The sequence below is a fragment of the Lithobates pipiens genome, unplaced genomic scaffold, assembly GCF_037356315.1.
Source record: "Lithobates pipiens isolate NorthernLeopardFrog02 unplaced genomic scaffold, aLitPip1_a1.2 Scaffold_1, whole genome shotgun sequence".
Classification (NCBI taxonomy): domain Eukaryota; kingdom Metazoa; phylum Chordata; class Amphibia; order Anura; family Ranidae; genus Lithobates; species Lithobates pipiens.
The window spans coordinates 131,141,425-131,164,712 of record NW_027507685.1 but is presented as its reverse complement, the minus strand read 5'-3'; the positions used below and the strand labels follow the sequence as shown (position 1 = coordinate 131,164,712).

General features: G+C 44.0%; 1 protein-coding gene across 2 annotated transcripts in view; it reads left to right on the top strand.

Moving 5' to 3' along the window:
* NOXA1 (NADPH oxidase activator 1) overlaps positions 1–23,288 on the top strand; it is a 55,787-nt gene that overhangs the window by 14,180 nt on the left and 18,319 nt on the right. For both annotated transcript variants that reach the window (XM_077476812.1, XM_077476805.1), the window contains exons 5-9: positions 3,385–3,492; positions 3,771–3,830; positions 16,821–16,858; positions 21,747–21,885; positions 22,795–22,854. In XM_077476812.1, the coding sequence (XP_077332938.1) occupies positions 3,385–3,492; positions 3,771–3,830; positions 16,821–16,858; positions 21,747–21,885; positions 22,795–22,854 (405 nt within the window). The remainder of the gene's footprint in view (positions 1–3,384; positions 3,493–3,770; positions 3,831–16,820; positions 16,859–21,746; positions 21,886–22,794; positions 22,855–23,288) is intronic.

Sequence of the window (23,288 nt, the reverse complement as noted above, 5' to 3'; positions counted from 1 at the left end):
ACACCCCTCACATTTTTGTAAATATTTTATTATATCTTTTTATGTGACAACATTGAAGAAATTGCATTTTGCTACAATGTAAATTAGTGAGTGTACAGCTTGTATAACAGTGTAAATTTGCTGTCCCCTCAAAATAACTTAAAACACAGCCATTAATATCTAAACAGCTGGTAACAAAATTGAGTACACCCCTAAGTGAAAATGTCCAAATTGGGCTCAAAGTGTCAATATTTTGTGCGGCCACCATTATTTTCCAGCACTGCCTTAACCCTCTTAGGCATGGAGTTCATCAGAGCTTCACAGGTTGCCACTGGAGTCCTCTTCCACTACTCCATGACGACATCACTGAGCCGGTGGATGTTAGAGATCTTGCGCTCCTCCACCTTCCATTTGAGGATGCCCCACAGATGCTCAATAGGGTTTAGGTCTGGAGACATGCTTGGCCAGTCCATCACCTTTACCCTCAGCTTCTTTAGCAAGGTAGTGGTCGTCTTGGAGGTGTGTTTGGGGTCATGTTGGAAAGCTGACCTGTGGCCCAGTCTCTGAATGGAAGGGATCATTCTCTGCTTCAGTATGTCACAGCACATGTTGGCATTCATGGTTCCCTCAATGAACTGTAGCCCCTCAGTGCCGGCAGCACTCATGCAGCCCCAGACCATGACACTCCCACCACCATGCTTGTCTGTAGGCAATACACACTTGTCTTAGTACTCCTCACCTGGTTGCTTCCACACACAATAAGTTTATCTTGGTCTCATCAGACCACAGGACATGGTTCCAGTAATCCATGTCCTTAGTCTGCTTGTCTTCAGCAAACTTTCTTGTGCATCATCTTTAGAAGAGGCTTTCTTCTGGGATGACAGCCATTCAGACCAATTTGATGCAGTGTGCGGTATATGGTCTTAGTACTGACAGGCTGACCCCCCCACCCCTTAAACCTCTGCAGCAATGCTAGCAGCACTCATAGATCTATTTCCCAAAGACATCCTGGACATTCCCAAAGCTCAGCATCTTGGATAGGATGCCGAGCACGTGCACTCAACTTCTTTGGTCGACCATGGCAAAGCCTGTTCTGAATGGAATCTGTCCTGTTAAACCACTGTATGGTATTGGCCCCCATGCTGCACTCAGTTTCAGGGTCTTGGACATTTTCTTATAGCTTAGGCCAGTGATGATGAACCTTGGCACCCCAGATGTTTTGGAACTACATTTCCCATGATGTTCAAATACTCTGAAGAGTGCTTGAGCATCATGGGAAATGTAGTTCCAAAACATCTGGGGTGCCAAGGTTCTCCATCACTGGCTTAGGCCATCTTTATGTTGAGAAACAATTCTTTTTTTCAGTTCCTCAGAGAGTTCTTTGCCATAAGGTGACATGTTGAACTTCCAGTGACCAGTATGAGAGAGTGAGAGTGATAACACCAAATTTAACACACTTACTCAATTGTAACACTAATGAGTCACATGATACTGGGGAGGGAAAATGGCAAATTGGGCCTAATTTGGACATTTTCACCTGAGGGTGTACTCAATTTTGTTGCCAGCGGTTTAGACATTAATGGCTGTGTGTTGAGTTATTTTGAAGGGGCAGCAAATTTACACTTTTATACAAGCTGTACACACCAATTTACATTGTGGCAAACTGTCATTTCTTCAGTGTCACATGAAAAGATATAATAAAATATTTACAAAAATATGAGGGGTGTACTCACTTTTGTGAGATGAAGAGAGATGCCGCTCTAGGAAGGGTGTCTGGAAATGTAGCTTTCCTCAGAACAGGAACAGCAGGTGCTTGCTAAGCATACACATATAAATTAGTGCAGCGCTTAAAGGCACCTATCTCAATAGGTGAAAAAAAATTGTGTATATCTGAAAAGCACACAAGTGAATGAATAAGTCCACAAAATATTAAGAGCAGTCCCAAAGTTAATCACTCTGATGCATCTAGAGCTTTGTTAGAGTCCTCAGATGGCAATCAAGGCTAAGTATCTTGTCACGTTCTCAGACTTCAAAGCTTCTTGAAAGTAGATTATTGACAAGTAGAGAAGGTAGATACTCTCACCAGATAGGTTGGACACATCCACCATATAGTAGTGTGTCTTACGAGCTTATGGGGGGGCTCCAGCCACTCACCCCTTGCTAAGCATAGGTAATTGGATGAAGGGAAGATTCTGGACAGCCGCACTCAAAATCAAATGCCTTTATTAAAAAAAAGTAGGTAATAATCTATGCTATGAATAAGCACTTTTGAAAGTGTGAAATGCATCAACTCCTGTAATCCGTTGTTTGCTGTGGCTTGTACTTTTTGGATTATTACCTCCTTTTTTTTAATAAAGGCATTTGATTTTGAGTGCGGCTGTCCAGAATCTTCCCTTCATCCAATCACTTTTGTGAGATACTGCATTATGATATTGCATGATGTATTATGATTTTTATTTCAAATTTTTTATATTCTTTCACCACTATAATTCAGATTTTTTCTTCCTTTTCATTTTATGTTCAAAGCCCTGACAAAGGAGTCCAATAATGTACAGAAACATGTTGAGTAAAAAAATGTTGTCTTTGATTACCATTCTTCACCTTTTCCTCCCGAAGAGGTTGTCTCTTCTGGTTTGGGTGAAGTTAAGCCCCACTGTAAAGCAGGATGGCAGAAAGTCTGATCAGCACCTATTGGTGGGAGTTCCTGTGGGTAGCGAGGCAAGTGAAGAGGTTTTCTAGTATCACTTAAAGTCTCTTTAAAGCTGAATTCCAGGAATTTAGCTCCTTTGAAAAAAATTAAGGCACACTTTGAGGTAAGTCTAGCGAGGTGCATGACTCCTCCTGGGCTTAGCTCTATTATTTATATATGATATCTTTATAGTTATCCTGGAAGAAAGCTTTTGCTGTAGTTCCAGGAGAGCGACGCTGATCCTTCTGAGCTATGCATCTTGAACAGGAGAGTCGCTGCAGCTAATATGTCCCCTTTTCATCCTCCAGTCCAATTACAGAAGACTTGATATCATGTGAACACATTCACAAAATACAAAGGCTTCTTTGAATGGGTAGCAGAAGGGAGGGGTGTGCATATCTGCTCTGTGTGCTTCTCTCCTCTCTCACAGCTCTGAGTGTCTCAAGTATATTTCCCTGTAAAGCAATAAACCTTTCAGACATACATAAATAATAGAGATAAGCCCAAGAGAAGTCGCACAGCTCCTTGGACTTGACTTTCTACAAAGTGGCTAAATCAGTGAAATTTAACGTTAATATTTTACACATTAGGCCCAGCAGTATTTACTGAATGCAGGCCATGATGTCAGCTTTCTAGGACAAAGTCCTTATAATAACTCGATTTTCTCATAGTACACCTACATATGACCTAACCATGGAATGTGTATTCTTCCACAGAAACGTGTTTTGCTCCAGCCGCTGCACGTACCAGAGAGCGAGCTCTTCAGGCCAAGGAAGCAGGAAGTCGAGCAGCTAAAATCCAAAGATTTCCTGGGGAAACCAAAGGTGATCTAATCTAGTGACAATGGGATGACTCAATGTCAACATTCACACTTGTAGAAATAACTGGTTGGTTTGGTTCTAAGTGCGCATTCCATACAATAATAAACAATGCAGTCATAGATTCAGTGACTTTGGCAGTTAAAACATTTCTGTTACACTACATGTATGTTGTTAGCTATTTGCCTGGAAATCATCTTTAACTGTTCGGTATCTAGCAAAAACTGAAATATGAGTTCAGGATTGACTGACTCTATAACATATCTGATTTGTTTATTGTTTAGGTCATCTCCTCTGTGGTTCCAAATGATCAATACAGCGGATTCGAGCCTCTTCGCCCTCAGGTCAGACTAATCTAAATTAATTTAGTTTAATTGTCCTTAAAGTAGAACTTTGGTCAGAAAATTAAGTCCTGCTAGATCACTTCAGGCTGGCCCCTTTTCCAAGTATAAATATGTAAAACATTAAAAATAAGTGTATATACTGTTTGAAATCCAGTAATGCAGCTTTGCACATGCTCAGTTGCTCTACACTTTTGTTGAAGCTGATCTGTTGACAGCTTTAAAGTAGAACTTTACTCATAACCACTTGATAAAAAAAGAATGTTATTTAGGAATGAACATACATTCCACAAATATAATTATGCTACCAGAATTAGTGTGAGCTGTAAACTGCCAATTTGCTGAAGCCCAGGGCCCCTGAGCAGGAGTAAATCATAAAGCAGAACTAAACCCATCTATTGTATCCGGTTCCAGACCGGCGCACGCCGATGTACGTCGGCAGAATGGCACGGGCAGGCATATTGGCGTACAGGTACGTCCAATCTTTAATGCCGCCCTGCCCTGCCTGTTACTATCCTGGAATGCTGAAATCGTTAACTGTAACACTTAGCCCCCGTACACACGGTCGGACATTCTGCCAACCAAATCCGTCAGATTTTGTCCGCCGGATTTTGTCCGACGGATTGTGTCCGAAACTGTTGCATACACACGGTGGGACCAAGTTGTCGGAAAATCCGATCGTTCAGAACGTGATGACGTTATTTCGTTACGACGGGACTACGTTCAGGCTAGTAGCCAATAGCTTTGGTGTAGGAATTTGATCTGAGCATGCGTGGCACTTTGTCCGATCTGAATTCTCTACACATGATCGGAGTATGTCCGATCGGACCAGTTTGTCGGAAAATATTTCCGACAAGTTGGAAAATTGGGTCCGACGGATATTCTGACGGAATCAGTCCGATGCATACCACACAAAGTCGGATTATCTGACAACACGGTCCGATGAGACACATTCCGACGGATTCTCCGACCGTGTGTACAAGGGCTTACTTGTGTCTTTAAATTGGATGTAAACCAGATTCATTAAATTTGAGCTGGGCAAATATATCTGCAGTTTTTTCTTATCTCTGTCCCATGGCTTTCTCCTGATCCTTTCTTCTGTTATCAGCCTGATAACTCCTGACAAGTTCTCCAACAACTGAAATAAAAGTTTTGTGTTGGGGAGGATGCTAAAAATAGATTAGCATAAAACTGGACTATTCAACAAACAGAACTGAAAGTCTCTACCTATGCGGAGAGGGGGTGTGTGCCTATCCTCCAATCAGCTGTCTTGGCTGTATGACCAAACCTCATTGCAGTGCTGAACGATCTGAACTTTCTAAAGAATATATAAAGAGCCTTCTGATTCCTACTGTATTAAAGTGTACAGTAAAAGCTTGGTTTGAGAGCATTTTGCAAGACAAGCAAAATGTTTAAATACATTTTTACTTGATAAACAAGCGATGTCTTGATATTCAAGTAACGTCATGTCACAACTGAATATAAAAGAGAAGAGAGGCCCCTCTAAGTGTAGCAATATAGTTACATTTAACCTCTTCTCGACCTGCCGCTGTCATTATATCATGGCAGGTCAGCACAATCCCACAAACCATCGTAGCTGTACGTTAAGCGGAATAGCAGGTGCTCGCACGCCCGCTACACTGCAGGGGTCGCGATCACCACCAGACACGTGCGATCGTGGGCACGATAGGCATAACAGAGACGTGTGTGTGTAAACACACAAATCCCTGTTCTGTGAGGAGAGGAGATGCAGATTGTGAGTTCCTAATAGCTAGGAACCACGATCTGTCATCTCCTTTAGTCAGTCTCCTCCCCCTACAGTTAGAACACACACTAGGGAACACAGTTAACCCCTTCTGTCACAGATCAGCTGCGGAGCTGATCTGTGTCTCACCTTTACTGCAGTGGGTCGGCTGGCATCTGTTGTTCCACTGTTGGGTGTTTAGCTCTGTGCACTCTGCAGCTATGGGTGTCGCTGCCCTTCACCTGTTGCCTAATATATGTTTCCTTCCTGCTACTTCCTGTCCAGCCCCTCATGTGCTTCTCTATGTAAATCCCTTTCTAACCAGCTACCATTGCTTGAGCAACATTTGTTTCTGAAGCTCTCCTGTGTATCCTGTTTTACCTGACCTCTCGTGAACTGATCTCTTGTGTACCGACCCGGCTTGTTCTGATTAGGTTGTCTGCAGCCCGCCCTGACCTTGGCTCACTATCTGGCTCTCCTTTGCTCCATCCATCCTTGCCTAACAGTGTCTTCTGGTACTTCCCTAGCGAGCAGGGTGAACCCAGGGGTCGTGACCTGGGGTCAGCATGCAGCTAAGCCCAAACCTTCGTGAGAAGGTCCCTGGCGGAACACCAGCTGGCTCTTAGATTCCACGCCCTGGGGGATCCCGTGTCACCTGCTCGCCTGTGGGCTCACTGCAAGTAGTACCGTGACAGTTTGCTCAAGCCATGAGCGTCTCTGAAAATAGGCTGCTGACCGAGGATCAAATGCAACATCTAGTTCAGAGACTTAACTCCCACCAAGCTAATCAAGAGCAAATAATGCTGGTTCTCCAGGATCTTGCCTCTCATCTGGATCATCTGCAACTCGCTTCATCTTCAGCTCCTCCTGTTCCGGGTCCTGCTTCAGTTGCTCCGGTCTTACCTGCTGCACCTGGCAATCCCTGCCTGCATCTGCCATCGCCACCTCCTTTCTCCGGGGATTCTAAGGCTTGTCGGGGCTTCATTAATCAGTGTTCCATCCACTTCAAACTTTCCAGCCACCATTTTCCAACTGATCGCACCAAAGTCACATATATCATCTTTCTCCTCTCCGATGAGGCTTTAGCTTGGGCCTCTCCACTCTGGGAATTACACGTTCCTATCACCTCTGACCTAAAGCTCTTTTTGGATGCATTTTGGAAAACATTTGATGAGCCCGGCAGAGTGTCTTCATCTGCTGGGGCCCTTCTTCATCTCCGTCAGCAAGAAATGACAGTCGGCCAATACGCAGTTCAATTCCGTACGCTGGCCGCTGAACTCAAATGGAATAATGAGGCCCTTACTGCTACCTTCTGGCAAGGCCTATCTGACCGTGTCAAGGATGAATTTGCTGGATGCACCATTCCCACCACATTGGATGACTTAATCGCATTGAGCATTCAAATTGACATTTGCTTCCAAGAGTGGGCTCTGGAGAAATCCAGATCCAGTCATCCCCCTGCTGGCCGTCCAGCACAGGTAGTCCAAAGACCGGTGCAATCCTCTCAGTCTTCTACCTCTCACGTGTTGAAAGAACCTATGCAGCTGGGGTGAACCCACCTCACTCCTGATGAACGTGCACGACGCATGGGATTGGGTTTGTGCCTTTACTGTGGCGATAAAGTACATCTTTTGAACTCCTGTCCAGTCCATCCGGGAAACTCCAGGGTCTAGGTCACTCGGAGGGAGGTGATCTAGACCGATCTGTTAATTTTCCTCGCTTCCCTCGTTTCAACCTTCCCGTGGCTATCCACTGGGCTCAGAATGCCTATCAACTCTCTGCATACATGGACACTGGTGCTGCCGGGAATTTCATTGAACAATCTTTAGCTTCCGAGTTGGGCATCGCCTTTGTTGCCTTGGCTATACCCCTCTCCATGACCGCAGTAGAAGGCTCCTTCTTGCCTATGAGTCCAATCCAGTTTAAAACCTCTCCTATAGAGTTATGCATTGGGGCTTTGCATAGTGAGGAGATCTCTTTCCTAATATTGTCTAAATCCTCCAGTCCCATCATCCTGGGCCTTCCATGGTTGCAGAAACACTCCCCGCATCTTGATTGGAATTCTGGACAAGTGTTGGCTTAGGGTCCTCCATGCCAGCATCAATGTATTTCCAAGGTGCTACCTCCTCCTTCCATTCCTCTTGCTGAGACCTCCACAAGTCCCATGTTGCCTGCCCAATATCAATCCTTCCGAGATGTTTTCTACAAAAAGTCCGCTGATCGCCTTCCTCCTCACAGAGACTTTGACTGCTCCATTGAGCTTTTATCTGGGACCTCTCCTCCCCAAGGCCGAGTCTACCCTCTATCTATCCCCGAGACACAAGCCATGTCTGAATACATTCGGGAAAACCTGCAACAGGGTTTCATCAGAAAATCTAACTCACCTGCCAGAGCCGGGTTGTTCTTTGTAGCGAAAAAAGATGGTTCACTCCGTCCATGCATTGACTACAGGGGTCTTAACGCCATCACTGTGAAGAACAGATACCCTCTTCCTTTAATTTCCGAACTCTTTGACAGACTGCGAGGTTCTCATGTTTTTACTAAATTGGATCTTAGAGGGGCTTACAATTTAATAAGAATCCGGGAAGGAGACGAATGGATGACCGCATTTAACACCAGGGATGGACATTATGAGTATCTTGTGATGCCCTTCGGCTTATGCAATGCCCCAGCGGTCTTCCAAACGAGATCTTTCGCGACCTTCTGTATGTCTGTGTTATTGTATATCTAGATGATATTCTTATTTTCTCGCCAGACTTACCTACCCATCATCTTCATGTAAAAACTGTGCTACAGCGTCTACGGGACAATTGTCTATATGCAAAATTGGATAAGTGTCTATTTGAACAAACACAAGTTCCATTTCTGGGCTATATAATCTTGTCACAAGGCCTCCTCATGGACCCAGCCAAACTTCGGGCCATCTCCAAGTGGCCCCAGCCCTCTGGTCTTAAAGCCACCCAACGCTTTTTGGGCTTCACCAATTACTATTGCCAATTCATTCGTAACTACTCCACCTTGGTGGCTCCTATTACATCTCTCACCCGCAAAAGTGTCAATGCTCGGCTCTGGTCCCCTGAAGCCATTGAAGCTTTCTGCAAACTCAAGGCAGCCTTCCTCTCCGCCCCTATTCTTCTACGCCCGGACATTACTAAACCCTTTTCTTTGGAGGTAGATGCCTCTTCTGTAGGAGTCGGTGCCGTCCTACTACAAGCTCAGCAGGGTAAGTCTCAACCTTGCGGATTCTTTTCCAATAAGTTTTCTGATGCAGAGAAAAACTATACCATTGGGGACCGTGAGCTACTCGCTATTAAACTAGCTCTTCAAGAATGGCGACATCTTCTAGAGGGTTCTCCCCATTGTATTACCATCTATACTGATCATAAAAATCTGCAGTATTTACAATCCGCGAAACACTTGAACCCATGTCAAGCTCGCTGGCCCCTCTTTTTCACTCGCTTCAATTTTAACATTACTTTCCATCCAGGTGCCAAGAACCTTCGAGCCAATGCCTTGTCCAGGTCGTTTGATGTCAATGATTCTGAGAATCACCTAGATCCTGGTCCCATCATTCCTCCGCATCGTATTCTAGCCTCCACTCAGCTTCAGTCTACGCAGCCTCCTCCTGGTAAAACTTTTGTAGCTCCTGCACTTCGTCCCAAACTCCTTGCTTGGGCACATGACTCCAAGTTCTCTGGACATCCTGGCATACTTCGTACTTGTGATCTTCAGCATCATTATTGGTGGCCTTCTCTTTGTAAGGATGTCAAGGAATACATTCAAGCTTGTACGGTTTGTGTACTTTCCAAATCTTCCACGTCTGCCCCTGCTGTGTTACTTTTGCCTTTACCAGTGCCGATGTACCTTGGCGTTGTATTGCCATGGATTTTATCTCAGATCTGCCTCCGTCAACAGGTTCTACAGTCACCTGGGTAGTGGTGGATCGGTTCTCCAAAATGTATCACTCTCCCAGGCCTACCTTCTGCTCCCAGTCTTGCCACAACTTTCATTAAGGAGATCTTTCATATTCATGGGATGCCTTCCCATATCGTCTCTGACAGAGGAGTTCAATTTACTTCTCGGTTTTGGAGAGCCTTGGCAAGCTCCTTTAGGATTAAATTGGATTTTTCATCTGCCTTTCATCCCCAGTCCAATGGGCCAACGGAACGTGTCAATCAAAATGTAGAACGTTTTCTCCGTGCCTTCATTTCAGCCCACCAAGATGACTGGGTGGACCTTTTGCCCTGGGCAGAGTTTGCCTTAAACCATCATGCCAATGCCAGTTCTGGAAAATCTCCTTTCTTCACAGTTTTTGGGCAGCATCCATCTGTTCCCTTTCCTGTTCCCATTTCTCCTGTTGTACCAGCAGCAGCTGAGACCCAAAGGTCCTTTAACTCAATCTGAAAAGAAGTCTCTGGGAATCTTCATCTAGCTGCTTCCAGGCATAAAACGGCGGCAGATCGTCATCACCGTCTGGCTCCTAAGTTCCTGCCTGGCGATAGAGTTTGGCTCTCTACCAAGCACATCCGACTCCGGGTACCCTCAATGAAATTTGCCCCTCGCTTCATTGGTCCATTTCCTATTCTCCACCAGATCAATCCAGCGGCTTTCAAGCTCCGTCTACCCTCTCATCTCAGGATACCCAACTTCTTCCATGTCTCCCTGCTCAGGCCACTGGTCCTCAATCGCTTCTCTCGCCCTTCTTCTCACCCCGCTCCTGTGGCTGATACCTCAGATCAGTATGAGATTAAAGTAATATTGGACTCCAAGTACTCCCGGGGGAGGCTATTCTACCTCATTGATTGGAAGGGCTATGGTCCGGAGGAGAGGTCTTGGGTCCCTGCCACCGATGTATCTGCCCCACGTCTGGTGACCAGATTCCATCAGAAATTTCCCTCCAAGCCAGCCCCCAGACTTGTAGGGGGACCTCTTAAGAGGGGGAGGTACTGTCCCAGATCAGCTGCAGAGCTGATCTGTGTCTCACCTTTACTGCAGTGGGTCGGCTGGCATCTGTTGTTCCACTGTTGGGTGTTCAGCTCTGTGCATTCTGCAGCTATGGGTGTCGCTGCCCTTCACCTGTTGCCTAATATATGTTTCCTTCCTGCTACTTCGTGTCCAGCCTCTCATGTGCTTCTCTATTTAAATCCCTTTCTAACCAGCTACCATTGCTTGAGCAACATTTGTTTCTGAAGCTCCCCTGTGTATCCTGTTTTACCTGACCTCTCGTGAACTGATCTCTTGTGTACCGACCCGGCTTGTTCTGAGTATGTTGTCTGCAGCCCGCCCTGACCTTGGCTCACTATCTGGCTCTCCTTTGCTTCATCCATCCATCCTTGCCTAACAGTGTCTTCTGGTACTTCTCTAGCGAGCAGGGTGAACCCAGGGGTCGTGACCTGGGGTCAGCACGCAGCTAAGCCCAAACCTTCGTGAGAGGGTCCATGGCGGAACACCGGCTGGCTCTTAGATTCCACGCCCTGGGGGATCCCGTGCCACCTACTCACCTGTGGGCTCACTGCAAGTAGTACCGTGACACCTTCCCTGCCAGTGACATTTATACAGTAATCAGTGCATTTTTACAGGACTGATCGCTGTATAATTGTCAGTCCCAAAAATGTGTCAAAAGTTTCCGATGTTTCCACCATAACTTCGCAGTCTTGATAAAAATCGTAGATCGCCGCCATTACTAGTAAAAAATAATAATAATAAAAATGCCTTAAATCTATCCTCTATTTTGTAGATGCTATAACTTTTGCGCAAACCAATCAATATAAGCTTATTGTGATTTTTATTACCAAAAATATGTTGAAGAATACATACCGGCCTATACTGAGAAACAAAATAGCTTTTTTTTTAAATCAGTACATTTTATTTGGGACCGCACTGTTAAAGTGATGCAGCGCCGTATCGCAAAAAATTGCCTTTTAGTGGTTAATGAAGGTACAACATTTAGCAAGTCACATGGTTGATGATTAAAACAGGCACATCTAAGTACGCAGGACTCCTGGGTAAAGCTGTCCACATAGACCACCCTCCACACCGCCATCAATGTCATCCCTTCCACGCTACACTCCACGAGCACGTCAAGCCTCGCTTTCAGATCACTCTACTGCAGGGTAGTCTTCCCGGTCATGATTGCAGACTGACAGCGGTAAGAGTTGGAGGTGCGGAGGATGGTCTATGTGAACAGCATTACCCCGGATGCCTGCATACATAGATGTGCCTCTTTTAATCATCAACCATGTGAGTTGCTAAATGTTGTCCCCTTCATTAAATGTAACCATATTGCTACACTTAGAGGCGCCTCTCTTCTTTTTTTATACTCTGTAGCTCCTGATGGATTTTGCTTCTAATCCCCTTGTGGAGGCAGCCATTTGTGGATGGACATTTTATGGTTACACAACCTGGTCACATTGCTATAATCTTTTTTTATACTGAAGGACTTATGAATAAATGGCTGTGGAATGAATCATCTGAGTTTCCATTATTTCTTATGGGGAAATTTGCTTTGATATACAAGTGCTTTGGATCACAAGCATGTTTCCCGAAAGGAATTATGCTCACAATCCAAGGTTTTACTGTACTGTATTTGTCTACTGTTGTAAAGTGCTGCGTAAACTGTTGGCACTATATAAATCCCGTAGAATAATAATAAAGCTGAAAACAGCAGATATGCATGTACAACTTATGTAGGGAGATTTGTTTCATCCTTGTGTATCATCTGAGGCTGTTCACTTCACTGGGTATATGTAAGGGTTTACATCCACTTTAACCAAACTATAAAAAACATCCAATGGCTGTTGTCATAACTGATCACATGTGCAGCACCATGGCAGTTGCAGATCAAACAGAAGCAGCTTCAATGGCTGTAAAGGATAGGAGGGTTTTCTCATCATAGTGTAAACTGCTGTACAAAAATTTTTTCGGCAAATATAGGGAAGTATTTATGTTGGAATTCACATTAAAACTTATTTTTTGTTTTAAGTAGAGTCTGGGAGGGTTGGAACCTCTGTCAGGTTTTCTTAGCCTATTGTTTTTATCAGATTTTATAGTGGGAGTAAGGCCGCGTACACACGGGCGGACTGTATGGCCTACTTAGTCAGTCGAAACACATTTCAGCGGACAGTCCGCTCGTGTGTGGGCTTCAGCTGACTTTTTCAGCGTGCAGTCTGGCGTACTAAGTATTTCGGAATTTCCGTAATTCTGTCCGTCATACTTTGGTTTCAGCGGACAATCCGCTCGTGAGTAGGCTAGTTCGACGGACTAAGAATGGCGCATGCTCAGAAAGGATTTACACGGCCGAAGGGTGCATTGCTGTGTATTGGACTTCCTATTTCTAGTCCCGTCGTACGTGCTGTACACGTCATCGCGCAAGCTTTCGACGGACTGTTTGGCTATGCGTGTGTGGTCAAGTCCGTTCATTCGAAAGTATGACGGACTGTCCGTCGGATTGTATGACGGACTAAGTAGGCCATACAGTCCGCCCGTGTGTACGCGGCCTAAAGGTAAACATATATTTTTTTTTTACCCTTAATGCACTCTCTGAATTAGGGTAAAAAAAAAACTTTATAACATCAACTTCCCCCCAGCCCCCCTTTAAATATTTACTTGAGCCTAAAGAAAATTGCTTTACAATCACTTTAAACTTAGCCTGTGCAGATATTTCAGATGATACCAATGTTACAAAAAACAGATGCTATGTGTTAACTTTAGGGCACATGGGCAGAAAGAACACTGCTTTTAGAGGGATGTTTCTGTTTTTTGTTTTTTTTAATGCTTATATTAGACATTGTGACATTTAGATTCATGTTTTAGAGCAGTGTTTAGGTGCATAAAAAATGCCCCCAATCTGCTCTCAAAGGGACTTGTACTGGCACAATTTACTCATATATGCACACATATAAGCATTATTTAGATCTAGTGGCTAGAACAAATGACTATTGTAACAATAAAAATGTTAAATAAATGCATCAGTGTGTCTAAATATGCACCAGACCAAGAATTTTTAAAAATAAATGCGTAAATGGGATTATTTGAATACGTCCATGTTCATGCAGCCTAAAGCTAAAATTTAAGTATGGCAACCTTTACGTAGTTACATTTTACAACTTGGACCAATGTAAAGCCTCGTGATCAGATGATCAGATTTTCTACTGATTTTTTCCTTCAGATTTACCAAAACCATATAATACGAGGTCAAACCTTAGGAGTTTCAATTTGTATGCAATTAGGAAGGCCCTTGCACTACATGGTTTTGGTAAATCTGAAGACAAAAATCAGCAGAAAATCTGATAGTGTGTATGGGGCTTTAGTATACCTGTGGGATCCCTGCGGAAGCTGGAAATCACTGTATTGGGCACCACCCCTACGGTGATCCCCACAAGCTTCTGCGTCCAATGCCGAGCAGTTGCCCTGCTGCATTGTGAACACAGGAGGTCATTCACTTGGCACAGGTGCCTTTCAGAGAGCACTTTGCATTTTTCTCAAAAAGGATGAAGTGGAGATTTTGACAATATCACCTCGCCTCTTCACCACATCCAATCACAGAATGCTTTGCAGTGATTTACAACTTCCATAGGGATCCCATTGGTATGTTGGTTCAAGTTGGACCAATATACCCATAAAAATTGCCATACGGAAACATCAGCTTTAAACAGATAATAATACTTTTTTCTGTGCATATACTTTTTGTAGATTGGCTATGTCATACTCTACAACATAGTGAGTAGAAGAACAGTTATTAGAATTAATAACCAAATGAACCAATAAATGCCAGATAGTAATGTTTTTTTTTTCATCCTATATGCTGACCATACCATTTGTCGTATCCTGTTTATTAGCATGTTTTGTATTTTTTCCATCTAATGGTATTTAAGCCATTTGACGGGTTGTGCTTTCTGTTTCTTCACCATTGTGAGTACTTATGTAGATTTACTTTTACTCACTTTCAGATTGTATGTCCTTCCTCTACCTCTTGGTCTCCATTAAAAAAATCTCAAGTCTGCCCTGATTACTATTTAGTTTTTCCATAGAGTACCAAGTTGTATAACGGAACAGACCTATGATTTTCTTTAATTGTTTTTGGAATAGTTTGACCATTAAAGCCTCGAACACACGATCAAACAATCTGGTGGAAAAGTCCGGCGGACTCAAGTCCGCCGGACAATCCCCCGTGTGGCGGACATATTTAGGTGCAAAACTACTTTCTTAGTCCGCCGGACTTTTGGGCAAAAAAAGTCCGCCGGACTAAGAAAGTAGTTTTGCACCTAAATATGTCCGCCGGACTTGCATTTTGGCGGACATTACGGCCGTGTGTGTGCTAGTCCGCCGTACTTTTGAAATTAACTGACTTTTCCCGCCCGGAGAAAAGTCCACTCATTTTGAGCGCGGCTCCAGGTAGCCAGGACCAGCGAAGGAGGCGTTGCTGGCCCCGTCACCTGGTATGGAGATAAAGGGGAAGCCCTATGCCGAAAAAACTGCCTGGGGGTCCCCCTCTAGGTCCATATCAGACCCTTATCCGAGCACGCAACCCGGCCAGTCATAAAAATGAGGTGGGGACGAGCAAGCGGTCCTCTGGGACTGTGACAACATAATGGGCGGGGACATCATCCCGCGATGTCCCTATATAAGTCGCCGCACGCCGCGTGCCTGTCATTGTGGCCAGAGACAGCGACGAGGCAACAGCTCAAGAAGAGAAGAACAGAAGAGAAGGAGAGAAGGCGGCGACAGCGGCGACAGAAGACCGGGCCACCGCTTGTAAAAGAGCTAGAAGAAGGCGTGGAGGCCCGGCAAGAAAAACCGTACAGGGGGACAAAACCCCCGAAGTCAGAAGAAGACCCCAGGGCAGCGACGAAGAAGAAAGCCGGGCTCCTCCGCTAGTAAAAGAGCTAGCAGAAGATAGCAGAGGAGTCCAGCGAGAAGACCCCCGAAGACGGAAGAAGACCCCCGGAGCTGTGCAATAAATTATTTTTAAACCTTGTGTGTTGTGTTTTACATTTTTTTCACAGGTGAATGGGTACGGGTACATTGTACCCTATACTCATTCACATAGAGTGGGGAGCGGTATCCGGGACCCCCTTATTAAAGGGGGCTCCCGGATTCCGATAAGCCCCCCGCCCGCAGTCCCCGACAACCAACGGCCAGGGTTGTCGGGAAGAGGCCCTTGTCCTCATCAACATTGGGACAAGGTGCTTTGGGGTGGGGGGGCCGCACGACCCCCCCTTCCCCAAAGCACCCCCCCATGTTGAGGGCACGTGGCCTGGTACAGCTCAGGTGGGGGGGCGCTCGCTCGTCCCCACCCCCTTTCCTGACCAGCCAGGTTGCGTGCTCGGATAAGGGTCTGATATGGACCTGGGGGGGACCCCCATGCTGTTTTTTCGGCGCAAGGCTTCCCCTTTAACTCCATACCAGGTGACGGGGCCAGGGATGCTTCCTTTGCTAGTCCCGGCTACCTGGAGCCGCAATCAAAATGAACGGACTTTCCTCCGTGTGTGGGGGCGAGTCCGTTCATTTCAAAAGTACGGTGGATAGTCCGGCGGACTTAGTCTGCCGCAAATGTACCGTGTGTGGGCTGGTAGCTCGTTCGGAAAATCCGGAGGACAGTCCGGCGGTTTGTCCGCCAGAGTAAGTCCGCCGGATAGTCTGATACGTGTGTACGCGGCATAAGACCAGGTTTTAAATAATCGGGTGGTGAGTAAGTCTTTGAGGGAGATTTACTGAAACTGGTGCACACAGAATTTGGTGCAGATAACCAATCAGTTTCTAGGTTTTATTTTCAAGTCCAATAGTTCACCTGAAGTTAGAAGCTGATTGGTTATTATGCACAGCTGCACCAGATTCCGTGTGCACCGGTTTTAGCAAATCCCCCCTTATGTGTTGGATCATGTTTGGTTTGTCTAATAGCATGGCCTGTGTAGCAGTATTTCTCTGTGTTTATTTTTTTAATCTGTGACACCATTGAGTGGAATTTATTTCACTTCCTGTGTAGACTCTGAGACAGGAAGTGAGCATAATCTCTCTAATCGGGACACGGATAGCTATAAAAAAAATTGTTTGCTGTGTTCACTTTGGAAAGATTCCTCTTACTTCCTGTGTGCACACAGTTATGGAAAGTAATATAAACTTGTTCCAGCAGGGATACAAACAGGAAAAACTCAAATAACCTAGGCTGGAGTTACACTTTAAAAGTATCACCAGTATCTCTGGATTGTTTATTGTAATATAGTCTATAACTTTGTTTTTCTCCCTTACAGAAGCCTGGATTTTATGAGCCTTGTCAAGAAGCCATTCAGTGAGTTCTTGTTTAGTTCTTCCAATTTGGGCTAGTTATCATTGTCCAATACAAACCATAGGAATCCCACTAGAAAGGGCTCCATCAAGGCCCTGGTTATTCCAGGTCCATTGTCAATACCAGTTGAGTGTGGTTGCACTGGGTGCAAACATTATGGGGCCTATTTAATAATGTTTTCAGCAAAAATTTGTGAATTTTTCATATAAAATTTAATTCATTTCCACATAAATTTCAATTAAGAAACATTGATACATAGACCCTTGTTTGCCTCCAGTTATATAATTACATGATAACATTACTTTTTTTTCCAGCAGGAACATGGGAAAACGCAGTCCTGACACCTCCATCACTAAATATATGCAAGGGGTGCTGGGGTGTGCTGAAGGGTCTACTGATAATGTTTGCTGGGGATCTATTGTAGCTGAAGGGAATCCATTTTTGCACATGGGGTCTATAGTTGCTAGAGAAGTCTATTGTTACTGGTGAGGGGTCTACTGTTGCTGAGGGTGGGTCTTAGTTTGCTAAGGGGTCAGTTGTTCCTGGGAGAGATTGACGGTTGAGGAAATGGTCTATCGATCCTTGCTGTGGAGAGATCTGTTGTTGCTGCCAGAGGTCTATTGTTTTGCTTAGGGGATATTTTGCTGCAGGTGGTCAATTGTTGTTGTTGCTGGAGATTTTATTGTTGTTGCTGGCTGCAGGGCATCTATTTTTACTGCTTTTCTTAACATATAAATTATTTGGTACCATAAAATCATACTTGGTTCTGTATGCTCTATAAAGTACTGGGAGGTGGGCAGGGGGTGGGACCAAGAAATGGGCCTTGGAGGTAGGTAGGGGCGGAGAAAGGGAGAAAGGGGGTGACTCAGAAAGAGGACATTTGTGCACCTATTCTTTTAAAAAAAAAAAAAAAAGCCCTGCATAATAATGATGTACATGTAAAAACACTCTTTTTTTTTACAGAACTCATCAAATTGGCACAATGTACATGTATACACTTATTGCCTCCTCTATAACCTCTGACATCACTTTCAATTGTCCCATTTTATATCTGCAAAGCAGAACAACACAAAACAAGGAACAATTTGATTTTATAGGCGCAACCTCTAAGGAAACAACATACAGTAGCACATTCAAATATACAGACATAACATGCCTATTCTATATGTAGCAACTGACCCCCGAAGGAGCTGCTGATTTGCTGGGCTTACCGTTACCTTTTTGACCTCCTGTATGTCTAGGGGTTTCCCGAGGTAGATGGCCCAGAGAATTGTAGAAACTGACACTGGATCCGCTTTTGGGATTTTTATTTTCAAAAAAGAGTAGACAAAACACAGTCTCTCAATGAGGGACAGAGGGTTTAGGTAGAAAGTTCAGGTACTCTTGGAAGTACTCAAAATAGGAAGTCTCTTACTATAGAAATCCAGAGAATAGCCACTCACAACTGGATTCTCAAAGCTACCAGATAGACCTCCTCTCACTAGGCCTAGCAGCCAATAGAGTGTTCAGATAAAGCGAAGCCTCTGCCACAGACTTGAATATGGAACGTTTGAATAAAGTCTCTGCCACAGACTTGTTGTAGAACACTTGTAGTAAACTGAAGGATGTAGACAAATTTTGAGAGCCCTCATACGGTACCAGTATCTTGCAGCCGGTCTGGCGATACTGTACGAGTGTAGATTCACTTGGGATCTTTCAACTAAGCCACTAGGCTCTTTCTGAAAAGCCAGCCTTCAGCGTGGCCTTCTCCTGAAGAGTCCTCCCCTGGTTGCTTCCTCAGTTGCTGGGTCCCTCCACAGATGAGACGGCACCGGACCACCTCCGAATCCTCCATCCAGTTACCTTGCCTCAGGCTAGCCAACCCTGAGACTCGGAATTGGATGGATCCGCACCCCAGTCCATGAGAGCCATGGGGGCTGGTCAGGAGGACCAGGACCAAACAGACAGAAAGATCTTCTGGACCAGAACCAGAAGCACGTGATGTCAGTACCTTAAGTACCCTCTCCCAGAATGCACAGCAGGATGACACTCCCACTGGGCTGGTTCCAAGAAAAAATGGCACTCAATGCGCCCAGCTGAACCACGTTCTCACACTTGCCAGAGATGACAGCGCCACCTGTGGCAAAGCAGAACACAGTACAATCCAGCTAGACTGGTACTGAAACCATAATTTGGTATAATTAAACCCAAAACCCAAACTGTGGTTCTAGGAACTTTAAATAGTAAAAAACACATAGCGCGTGCTCTTGAGGAGCCGGCCCTACATATAATACATATACACAGGCATAGAATACCTCTAATTACTTGCCCTAAAATGTTCAAGACATTTCAGTACTCATAATTAAAACACATATCAATACAGTATAACAGCAGCAATCATTACTATTCCATTTGAGCAAGATCAAGACTCAACGGGTTTAGCAACTACCTTCTTTTTAGGAGTCCAGAGGTAGTGTTAAATATTTATTTGAATTACATATTATTTGACAGTACCTCTGGACTCCGGATGAAGCTAGTTGTGAAACATGTCAAGCAGTGGCAGCTGTTGGTATGTTGTCTTTTGGGGGCTCTGCAATACGTCTGTGCCCCCCCCCCCGGTCGGTTGATTGGTCCCTGTACTTACCTCATCTAGGTCGCGTGCTTCCTTCAGGCTGTGCAACGGCTTCACCCTGCGTCTTCTCCTTCCTCGGCTACACGGCGGCGTGGCTTCTCCTGCGTCTCCTCCATCCTCCTCCTTGGATCACTTCTCCTCTCGGCCTTTCGGGTCTCAGGACCCGCTTCCTGAGCTGGGATTGGCTGAGAGGAGAATCAGGAAGACAATAGCAAATATTAATTCGCTATTGTCACACAACTGGGTGGGATTGGGGTGTAGTGCTCTGGGCCCCGAGCCCACCCTTTTTTGAAGCCAATTAGAGCCTCAGACTCTAATCACATGCTTCTAAATAAAAAAAAATAAAAAAAAAATAATTGGAATCCATGCGTTCGGCGTCCCACATGTAAGTTAGGGGCCGGGTGCGTGGATTAGGGGGGCAGTGCCCTGGGGCCTTGTATGGAGGAGCTGCCGCTGTTGTCAAGTCTTGATCTTGCCTGAATGGAATTTTAATGCTTGATGCTTTAATACTGTCTTGATAATTATTTTAATCATTTGTAGTGGAATCTATAATATGTATTACACACTAGGCATGATATATAACCAGCTATAAGCGTTTTTAATGGAAATTTATTTTTAAAAATGGTTTTCTATAAACACTTTTTATCAGTATTTGAATGTGTTTTGCTATTTCCTTAGAGTTTGAACCTATAAAATCTCTTTGCTGATGTTTGTACATTAAAGAAAAACTGTTATATCTAATAGATAAATACTGTTCTGTATCCGGTGGAGTGAAGGACCGTTTGTGCTGGTTCACATTTTTGTTTGTATGTGTTTAAAAATATGAAAAACCAAATATAAAAAAAATATATATATTAAAAACCAAGGTCTAATAGAATATTCGTGATCAACTGACCCAATTCAGTATTTAACCACTTAGCGCAAATCGCCGTCATTATACGTCGCTAATTCGACGCTAAATACCGTTGTTATGGCAGCAGATAGCTGCCATAACCCCAGTATTTTCAACAACAGCAAACGGCGCTCTTTCAGATATAAGTGGTCTCCACGGGGGATTCGAAGATCTCTTTTATCTGGAGCGGTAGATAGTCCCCCCCCCCCCCCCATTCCTGCCATGTTGTTGGTCATCTCCGCGGCTTACTGGAGACAATTGTGTCCTTCCCTCTGACAGGCATGGAGCCGAGTGAGGGAAAGATGGCCCCCACTCGGCTCCATAACATTAAATGGTGCAAGCAACGTCAATTGTCGCTTCCGCCCAATGGTCTTAGAGGGGATTTCTTTTCTTTTTAATTGTATTTTGGTGTAAATGTTAGATCTGTGGTCTTTTTAACCCTAGATCTCTCATTTAAGATGTCCTGTCATGCTTTTTTTTCTATTGTAAGGGATATTTACATTACTTGTAATAGGAATAAAAGTGACCCAATTATTTTTTTTTTAAATACAGTGTAAAAATAAAAAGTAAAATAAATAATAATAATAAAAAAGTTTAAAGCGCCCTGTCCCACCGAGCTCGCAGGCAGAAACCTAAGTCATGCCCACATATAAAAACGGTGTGAGGTATCGCTGTGATCATTAGAGTGAGAGAAATAATTCTAGCACTAGACCTCCTCTGTAACTCTAAACATGTAACTGTAAAAAAAAATTTAACCGTCACCTATGGAGATTTTTAAGGGTCAAGGTTTGTCTCCATTCCACGAGTGGGTGCAATTTTGAAGCATGATATGTTACTCGACATAACATTATCTTTCACAATATAAAAAAATTGGGCTAACTTTACTGTTGTCTTATATTTTAAGTCAAAAAAGTGTATTTTTTCCAAAAAAAATTTGCTTGTAAGACCGCTGCGCAAATACGGCATGACATATAGTATTGCAGCGACCACCATTAGGGTGTCTGAAAAAAATATATAATGTTTGAGGGGTCTAAGTAATTTTCTAGCCAAAAAAAATGATTTTAATTTGTAAATAAGTGTCAAAAAGAGGCTTGGTCCTTAAGCAGTTAATGAGTGTGGCTTTCCTATTACTGTGCTTAGGGCAGTGTTTCTCAACTCCAGTCCTCAAGGCGCCCCAACAGGTCATGTTTTCAGGCTTTCCATTATTTTGCACAGGTGATTTGATCAGTTTCACTGCCTTAGTAATTACCACAGCCGTTTCATCTGAGGGAAATCCTGAAAACATGACCTGTTGGAGAGCCTCGAGGACTGGAGTTGAGAAACACTGGCTTAGGGACTCAGCAAACTTCTGGAACGCTTAATTAATTAACATACTGTAACCCCAACAGAGGCCGTGAGGCTGGATATCATCGTGTTTTAGTCCATTATTACCCAGAAAATTCCGGGGAGGTGGCTGTGAAGGCCAACAGCATTGTGTACATCCTGAATAAAGATGGGGACTGGGCTACTGCCATCCACGACGGTCAAGTAAGTAAAGAAAAAATATAGTGGGACTTTGTCCTGACACAAGACCAGTATGGACACACAATTGGATTTATTTTTTCATGTCGTTTGCATGTATGCTAAGTAACTGAGTAAGTGTAACCCTTACGCATTTTAGCTCTCTCTGAGAACGCAATTCTTCCACCGAGAAAAGGGACTATCCCTGATTTGGAGCAATGTCTCTTTGTCCCTCATTCCTCCTCATTTGTCCCTCATTTTGGTCTGATCTATATAGTTGTATATAAAATGCGCTATTTATCTTTCAAAAAGTGTTTCCCAGTGCTAAACATTTCACCCAAATTCTAAATTGCTGCATTTGTCAATTTTAAAAGCCAATATAAAGGAATAGTAGTGGTAAAAAAAAGTCCTTGTGGATTTAATTAACCTTTATTTTTGGTTAATTAAGTTAAGGGGGTGTGCCAGGGGGTGTGTCCTATGCCTACATACATTTGCAAGTAGATGTCCCTCATTCACATCTCAAAATGTTGGGAGGTATGCCTGAGAGTGCTTTAGTGTCCTTTTCTAAATGGACAGACCCATCTTTTTTTAGGCATTATCCAAAGTCCGCATCAACTTCCTGGACTGAGATGATTCAGAGATGAATGAAGCATGTAAATTCTAGTGCTTGTGCAGTTTTTGGCTGTGTTTATAAATGTCTGGTACAGATCCACCTCCTCCTGCAGTCTCTAACCTTGTTAGTTGCTGCACATTTACAGTGAGTGATCATTGGGGGTGGGGGGGTTGGAGACTGAAGAAATGCTTCTTGGTGGCCGCAGCAGGCGTATATCATCGTTTTATCCTGGGCAGGTAATTGATTGAAGCTGGAGTGTTTTTCAGTAAGATAAAGTTCTGCAGCATATATATATCTTCACCATTTTTTGTTGTCTCTTACAGAAAATCCTCATTCCCACCCATTTTCTGGAACCAATAAATGCTCCTAAAGCTGATATGACGGTAATTAATTTACAATTTTATTTGACGTGCACAGTTCTTTTTTTTTTTTGTTTAATTTGTGTTTATTAAAGAATAAAGCATAAGGAGATAGTGACATACAGTGTATTACATGCAATATACCATTCATAGTGACATCAGGGTTACAGAAGACATGAGACGGGACTTATAACACTAAGTCGCTAACAACACAATTCTAAGAGGAAGCTTCTGAGTGCAAGCGAGGCACACCCATTCTGTATGACAGACGTACTCTCCAACCCAGTGTCGAGATAGCAGGTACATAACCAAGCAACCCCTGATGTACCATCCAAGGCACAATAAACCAAGTCACTAAGAAAAAGAAAAAGAAGAGAGAAGGAAAAGAAGAAAGAGACAGACTACAGTAAAAGAGAGTAGAGAGAGGGGAGTCAAGGAAAGAAAAGGGAGAAAGGGGG